The 8,030-nt window shown below is 51.5% G+C and overlaps 1 protein-coding gene and 1 long non-coding RNA gene across 3 annotated transcripts; one reads left to right on the forward strand and one right to left on the reverse strand.

Annotated features, from left to right (window-relative positions):
* Nucleotides 1-278: 278 nt before the first annotated feature.
* Nucleotides 279-4,850, forward strand: LOC130859425 (uncharacterized). The gene is made up of 3 exons (XR_009055197.1): nucleotides 279-801; nucleotides 2,425-2,774; nucleotides 4,782-4,850. It is a non-coding gene; the product is annotated as an uncharacterized LOC130859425 (long non-coding RNA).
* On the reverse strand, nucleotides 4,699-7,302 carry HOXD8 (homeobox D8). 2 transcript variants are annotated; one of them, XM_057746821.1, is made up of 2 exons: nucleotides 6,557-7,302; nucleotides 4,699-6,166 (listed from the first exon to the last, which is right to left on the reverse strand). In XM_057746821.1, exons 1-2 carry the CDS (start codon nucleotides 7,119-7,121, stop codon nucleotides 5,874-5,876), a joined length of 858 nt encoding a protein of 285 aa, XP_057602804.1. In that variant the 5' UTR covers nucleotides 7,122-7,302; the 3' UTR covers nucleotides 4,699-5,873. The 2 variants fall into 2 exon arrangements, with proteins under 2 accessions (XP_057602804.1, XP_057602803.1); XM_057746820.1 differs by having other exon boundaries at nucleotides 4,699-6,169.
* Nucleotides 7,303-8,030: the final 728 nt, after the last annotated feature.

Genomic DNA, 8,030 nt, shown 5'->3' on the forward strand with positions numbered 1-8,030 from the left:
CCTCAAAAAACACCTGTTAGCCTCCCAGGTACCTCTGACCACAGACATACCGCAAGACACTGCTCTATACTACAGAGTGCCTTTAGTGACCCCCCAGCAAAGCTGACACATCCAGGAACCATCTGCACACTTCCCAGGGCGGGGATCCAGGGGCTTTCTATCTATGCCGCTATCCACCTCTCACAGTCTCGAGAGGAAGTAGAGCTTCCCTTCGACTTCTGAGCTCAGCCGGACCCCACCCGGGGCCCCAGGGGACGCCCACTGAGAGATGGAGCGATTTGGAAGCAGGGAGCGCAGACAGCCACTCCCAGGTCCCGGTTGAGGGTAGGGGGTCAGGCCCGGCTCACTGAGCTGCCAAACGGGCGGACGCCTCGAGCTTCTCGGTGGCAGCGCTGGGGGCGCGGGCCGGGGACGGCTCTTACCGGAGGCGCCGAGCTGGAGGCGGCGGTCGGCCGGGGTGGCTGCTGTAATCCACTAGGCGCTGCCCGGCTGCGCGCGCTCTGCGCGGCAGGGACCCGCTCATGTTAGAGAAGGAGCCGCGTCGGAAGCGCGCGGCTCGGTCACCCGCAGCAGGCCGGCTGCTCCCGGCGGGCGGTGTCGGCGCCGGCGGGGGCCTCGGCGCCCCGGGCTCCTTCCGGGCTCTCCCGCCCGCCGGGCTCCCCACCGGCTCTGGAGGCGGCAGCGGCGCGGCCGCGGCGAGGCGGCGGTGGGGCCAAGTTGGGCGCCGGGCGGGAGCCGAGACCGCCGCGGACCCCGCAATCCCGCAGCCGGCGACTGGAGCGCACCTCTGCGGAGACAAAGGTTAGAAAAAGAGGGGGTGAGGCTCTAGGAAGGCAGAATGCGGGGGGAAATTCGCCTGGGAAATCAGGAAAAAGGCCGTGAAGGCGAGCGGAGCCTGCACATGACCAGCCGCAGCCAATGACGACCGCAAATAGGTCATAAAAAGGTCTATTACCAAGTTGTAAATTTTCTTCAAACAAAAAGGAATTTACTGCAATTCCTTGCGGATTTTGCACATACAGCTTGCAAGCGCCATGTTTTTTCCTCTCTCTCTTTCTCCTCTTCCCTCTTCTCTGTTTTTCTCCTCTCCTTCCTCCCCCTCCTCCTCCTCGTCTTCCTTCCTCCCTCCCTCCTCGCCTCTTTTTCTTCCTCTATGTCCCTCTCCACTGCTCTGCCTTTCTTGCCTTGGCGGTTCTTTTCTCTAGGAATTCTTTTCCTTTTTTTTATTTTGGTGGTTTGGTTTGAAACCTCTGCTCATTGGGCGCTGTGTTATAGGGAGAATGAGTGCGATGTACTTCCCCCGCGCTCGCCTAGGGAGGAGATCCTGACAGCCGCCCCTCCAACTCTCCCCTCACTTGGCTTCTCCTTCCCTCCCCTCACCAAAAGGCCGCTCTAGAAGAGCAGCCACTTTCGGTTTTTGCCCTTCTCATCGCCAGGCAAGCCGGCCGCTCTGACCTTGTGCAGAAAACCTGGGCTCTGCAGGCCAAGAAAATGTGCTCTCCCCTCACCAACATAAATTGGGGTCCCTCCCATTCCTTGGGGTTTCTGCGGTAGGAGAGTTGCCAACCAGCTCAAAGGCTGGAAATGGTTTTTGGTACTTGTCAGCAGCTCCAAAATAACAAGTTTGAACTCCCAGTGCCTATCCTTTATCTAGGCAGAAACATCCTCCTGGACAGTCCTGAGTTAGAGGAGAGGCAACCTTTTTTGGATCCCCTTTGAAACCCCTTAAGTCTCCCCTAAGTGCAATTCTCATTTCTATGGAATTAATTCTAGCCCCCCTTTCCCTTGCTCCCCAAATGTTTGTCCATTGAAAAGCCTGCTCAATGCAACATTGAAGAGGAAAGCGGCTCCATTTGTTCAGGAAGAAAAGCAACTCCCCAGTTTCAGGCTTGGAAAAAATAGTCCTTTTTCTTCAAATGCAAAAGTCACATTCCCTTTGCACTTCTCGTGGAAGCTGCTCCAGTGAACCCCAGCTCAAAGTAAATGTCCTTGGCTGGCTCTCCTCTTCATTAATGCATGGGCATGGCCAACCAGGCTTCAGAACCCGCCTGTAAGAGGTAACCTCTCCCCCACCCCCATCCTTTCAAGGGCACTGTCTTTGGACTTTTAGTAATACGTTTATCAATATCTGCACTGGACGTTTCTGTGTAAGTTCTGTATTGACATCCTCACACCCAGTAAGTACCTAAGTAGACATGGACTTAAGCAGGAAGCACCAGCACCCTCTGGAGCAGGCCATTTGTATCCCTTGAAAAAGTTCTGATGACCTTGGATGTTTTTGATTAAAGTGCTTCTGTTGCCATGTGTCAGCAAAAGCCATATTCTTTCTAGACAAAGTCAGTGGGCTCCAACTTTGCTGGAGGTAACCATAGCAGCAGCCAGGGTCCATTAAAATGTTCTCTCTCTTCCCCTGTTCACCACCAGATGCGCGAGGATTCAACAAGCACTGGGAAGCAGAGGACAAGCTTGGCGGTGAAATAACAACATCTTCTGCACTGAAGAATAATTAATATTTTTAATTATACAAGAAAATCAAGCATGTTGTTGGACCCTCCCAAGCTAGAACACTTTACACTGGTCTGTACATGTGGAACTGAACAGAGATTGTTCAGTTCTGAAATATGCTGAGAAATAACCTCAATTGTCAGTTTTCCTCCACCAAAATAAAGGCAGAGCTTTATGACCCTCCTTTTCAGTTGGGGGAAGGAGGGCTGGGAAAAGACTCTGTACTTTTGAAAAGGCAGCCATATTTGCACTTCTGCTCCTGTACAGAGGTAAGCTGTGTGCTGGGCTTTGTGGAACCTCACAAAATGGCAGCCCTGAACTGACTTTTCTCTAGGAACCATTGAGACCCACACTCTCTTTTGTGTTTCTGGTCCATGCAAACAGAGAAACTAAATCACTTCGGACTCTTGGTTTTTTCACCCAGCGTTAACATTGCAGGGTCCTGTTTTTTTCTGTCAACGGTTTTACAGACCTCTCTAAGCAGTCCAGGGCACCAGAGTGTCGCCTGTTTGCAAAGGATTCTCTGAAGGTTTATGCAAATTTCTGCAGCAAAAAATGCTGGTTCCCTTATTGCTGTAACCCTCAGATGTTTACAGATTTGAGTCAATTAGAAGGGCATCTCCTGCACTCCTCAAGTGCGAGTTGTCTGCATGAAACACTGTGATGGGGGTTTCTAGCCACTATAAGAAAGAAGGTGGTGAGTGTATGTGATTTGTAATTCCACAAGCTCTTTATTTGGAGACAAATCTATGCTTTTCCCAGCTACAAAAGGAAGCATATAATACCTACATTTATTACCACTTTCTACACATGAGTAATCTATATATATGTACAAATACACCAAATATATACCAAAAATATCAAATTTGTAAATGTACAAATACTCTCAAATGTACTAATTATTGCCACAGTCTTTTTCTGCACATGAGCTACGAATTTATCATGGGTTAGGGGGCCGATGGGGCCATAAAGTACACCACTTTCAGAGTAGCACAAAATGGAGAAAAAGAACATTTTTACCTCTCTTCCCTCTCTGATTTCCACATCCATCCATGCAGCAGGTCCCCCACCGTAGAGAGTTTTGCCCAAATCAGTGGCTCTAGAAATGATTTTCAGGGAACATTCTTGTGTAGGAGACAGCGAATTTTGCTAATAGAGGAGTCCCTTAAATGGAGCGCAGCTGGAATTTAGCCAGCACCAGTCTCTAGCCAGCTTACTCCCACCCTCTCCCCAGCCAGGCTTTTCCCTAGCCTGGCTTTCCGGCACTTGGCATACTTGCTCTAAACCAGTCAACAGCAGAGTCTCAGGCAACACACAGAACAAAATGTTTCCAAATCCAGCATGCACGTTTGCAGCTGTCTCCTCTGGTGCAAATGTTTCTTAAGCACCAGGCCACCCTTGACTTAAAATTGTCTTTCCTGGCTCAGGTCAGCGAATGCCACAGCCATGGCCTCTTCCCTGGATAGAAAGCCAGGTGGTGCTTCGCCTCTGGCCCAACCAGTGCCAAAATTTCCCTAGTCCTTAAAGCAGCAGGCAAACAGCCCACCGACGCCTGAGGGAGTGATACAGGCCTAAAGCTACAGGATTCCATTTTCTTACCTGTGCAATAAAAGCCACTCTGGAAATTAAAATGTGCCTCTTTAAAAATATATACAGGCATTTAGAAAAAGAATTCTTCAATGTCTACCTGATAAAGGTGCTTTCCTTTTGGGGGCTAGAAATGTTAGTTTACCTGAATTTCTCCTCTTCCCTCCCGCCCCTCCTCTTCCCTCATAAAATGGCAGCTGCAGGAGCAGCCTCAAATGGAAAATGGATATCTTGTTAACAGATCTGAACCCCCAGCATCAGCACCTGCTAAGTGGAATAAGCTGTGGTGTAACCTGGACCCTGGTTTGTTCACCACTGGGCCTACAATTCAGTCCTTTGCGAAGTTCAAAGCTGTCTTATCAAGGTTATTTAGAGCAAGATGAAGCTAGAATAGCCTAGCCAGCTCTCTGGAATGAAAGAGAGGCCCCCCCCTCCTTGCATTGATTTATTTATTTTTACAGCAAGGGTGCATGTAACCCCCACCACCCCCCTTTTTAAAAATCAAACAGATGCTTTAGCAGGATGTTGCCTTCACCTGAGCCCAGGCGATTGTTCCTGACTCAGGAAAAGGCTTATTGGTGGCGCTCAAAGACACGAGCTCCAGAAAAAGATTCATTTCTTTTATTAAGGGGCTAGCTATGTTCTGCAGCGGTTGTTTACACTCGGATTTTTCTGCGTTTGCTCTCAAGGCTTGTTTCAAATAAATGAGGCCAACCTGGAGAACAGCAGAGGACGTACCAACCGACATCTGAGACGCGCACAGCAAGTTGGCTCACAATGGGCGTGCAAACAGAGCGAAGGGGAATACAAATAAATATGGCACCTCCTCAAAAAAACGGAATCACAGCGGCGGCCACAGCACAGAGACCTAGCAATTTCAGGCGATACCAAGCACAGTTCAAAATGAAAGCAAGTTCAGAAACGAGAGTCGCATTCCACAAGGCGACTTGCCACAGTAAAAACGATATGAGTGAAAATGCTATAATTGGCTTTTCAAGTATTCATTCACTCTGGATGATTAAATTGCCATAATTTGTATAAACTATAGAGAAATTATTAAATGTCAGCTTTGACATTGTCCTGAAACTTCTGCCACTGGCCCAACATTTTCCCCAAGTTTAAGGAAGCTGCAGAGCCAGCACTACACATTACTCTTCAGCTAATATGTGCTTTTCAAATATTTGGCCCAGACTTTTTCCCAGAGATATTACATTTACAAAATACTCAAAGAAACCTTTTAGGAGTAAACAAAAGGCACCCGAACCATTCATTATAAAAGTAGAAAGAAAAAATATAAATAATACATTTAAATCAAATAATATAAAGTAAATATTCTGCGGGCATAATTTTTTTTTAAACATTAATAGACTTCTTTTAATTTACTCACCATAAAGAAAAGATTTAAAATGTTCAAGTGCACTTGTTCGATTAATAAAGCATTTCATATTCAATTATTTAGTGCTAATCATTAGGAAGTTTACGTTGTTGAGGCAAAATCACCAGCTCAGACATTAAAATCTACCATTATAAAAATATAGCTACAAGGTCAGTATCAAATTACTCTTCCATAGGACAGCTCAAGGGCTGCTTCTATGCGACACTAGAACTTGTTTTTTAAAACACCCAAATCCCTCTCAAAGCATAGAAACCTCAAGAGCAGTGACATGAAGGTAGCTTGAAATACAGGTAAAGTACTTTCCAACAAAGAAAATAGGTGGTGTCCACCAGCATCTGCTGATCATTAGTTTTAATAGTCTGCGGTAACATTTTAAAGGTAGAAGTTAATTTGTCGGGCCTTCGGCTTGGTCTTCCTCCAGCTCTTGGGCTTCCTTTTTGGTTTCCCCATCCTTGGCCTCCTGTCGGGAAGCCGGGAATTTGTCCTTGTTGTTCTCCTTTTTCCATTTCATTCTCCTGTTCTGGAACCAGATTTTTACCTGTCTCTCAGTGAGGGCTAAGGCGTGGGAAACCTCGATTCTTCTCTTCCTGGTCAGATAAGGGTTAAAAAGGAATTCCTTTTCCAGCTCTAGGGTTTGGAATCGACTGTAGGTTTGTCTTCCTCTTCGTCTACCAGGAGCTGCTGATTAAAACAAACAGAAAAAAAAAAAGAGGAAAATAAACGTTTTAAAAATGTAATGGGGCATCTGCAAGTTGCTGAAGGTTTCTGGACCCGGACTAAGGGGAGAAATACACACCACTCTCCTTAGGTCTGATCTATATATATATAGGATGAGCGGTCAAGAGGAGCAGAGATAATGTCTTTGCAATTATTCCGTCCCTATCATCCTTACATGGTTTCTACTTTAAGAAAAAAAAAGTCTGTCTTACTTTATGAATAAGAGTCACTGTGCTACACAAAAAGGAAAAGGAAAGGGAGAGGAAAGGAGTTTTAAAGCTAGAACGTGAGATGAAAGCAGATTTCTCCCCCTCTCCCCGCTTACAAAAAAAAAAAAAAATGCGTCCCAACCTTGTGGTCTCATCCAGGGAAACATTTGAGAAGGAGACGAGCTCTGATTTAAGTGGTCTGGGTCCTCGCCAATATTACCACTGGACGATTTACAGTCAGGATATTGTACCAGCTCGGCCTCTTGCTGGGTCGTAAAAATCGGCTGTCTCTGTAAGTTATCGTATCCGTAAAACTTCGCGGGCTCCCCGTGACAGGCAATCCCGCCGCAGGGGGGAGGCGGCGGCGGAGGAGGGGGGGCGGCCTGGTAGCCTGCGGCCGGGCTGCCCCCGCCGGAGTGGAAGTAGTCCTGGCCGGGACCCCGGCCGCCCCCACCACCGCAACCCGGCCCCGCGGGCGGTGGCGATGGGTGCGGGTGCGCGTGCGCCTGCGGGGGCGCGTGCGGGAAGCCGGCGGCGCTGTTGCCATAGAGCTGCAAGGCGGCGGCGGCGGCGGCGTGGCGGCCGCCGACCTCGGGCGCGAAGTGACAGTCGTAGTAAGTGGGATTGATGGCCTCGCACGCCGCGGCCGCCGGTGCGGCCGCCGCCTTGTACTTGGAGTACAGCGGGTTCACGAAGTACGAGCTCATCGGGGCGGCGGCGACGGCGGCGGCCGGGGGCCGAGGTAGGGCGGCCCCGGGCGGGCGGGCGGCGCGGAGCAGGCAGGGAGCGCGCCTCAGCGCGGCCGCACTGCCGCGGGGGCCTCTGGGGCGGTTGCTCGCGCCGCTGGGGCCGCCAGGCTACGTTGCAGCTGCCGCCCGCCCGCCCGCCCGCCCGCCCGCGCGTCGCCTCTGAGGCCCGGCAGCCGCGGGCACTCGGCTACTGGGCGCTCATGCTCCGCTCTCGTGCCCGCCGCCTCGACCTCGCGCCTCCTCCCTCGCGGGTCGCGAGGCCTCACCCAGCCCCCGCGTTCCACCGCCCTCCCGGCCTCTCCCGGCGCGCGCCGGCTAGGCCTCAATAAAATCGCCGACGCCCTGGGTGACCTGCCCTGCTGCCTCCACTGTTTCCTCTCAGGCACCAGGCGGCCCTGAGCGCACCGGGACAAGAAAAAAAGTACGCCCGGCCCACGGGGACACTCTTTGGCTTCGGTTTACAAACCCCCGCTCTGGAGGAAAAAGGAAAAAGAACACCCTCTGCCCGCCGCCACCTCTCACCTCGCCCCCCCCGCAGCCCCCTCCCACCGCTCTCGCCGCCGCTGCCGAGGCTGCCGCCCCGGTGCGCCCCGGCGAGGCATTTTCGCACCACGCCACTGCGCGGAGAGGCGAGCGAGATGGACGCGAGATAACCGCGCGGAGGGATCCGCGCGGAGGCGACACTGCTGCACCCGACGGAACGCCTCACGCTGGCCGGGAGATGCCTCCGCCGGCCTTAAAGGGGGCCCATAAAGCCGCACTGCCAAGGGCTCCAAGTGCCCCCGGGGCCGAGGGAATGCGGGCCACGGCCGGGGGGGGCGGGGGCGCGGGCGCGGCAGAACCTCACACTTGGGGTGGGGGTGGGGC

This window comes from Hippopotamus amphibius, chromosome 8 (assembly GCF_030028045.1).
Source record: "Hippopotamus amphibius kiboko isolate mHipAmp2 chromosome 8, mHipAmp2.hap2, whole genome shotgun sequence".
NCBI classification, from domain to species: domain Eukaryota; kingdom Metazoa; phylum Chordata; class Mammalia; order Artiodactyla; family Hippopotamidae; genus Hippopotamus; species Hippopotamus amphibius.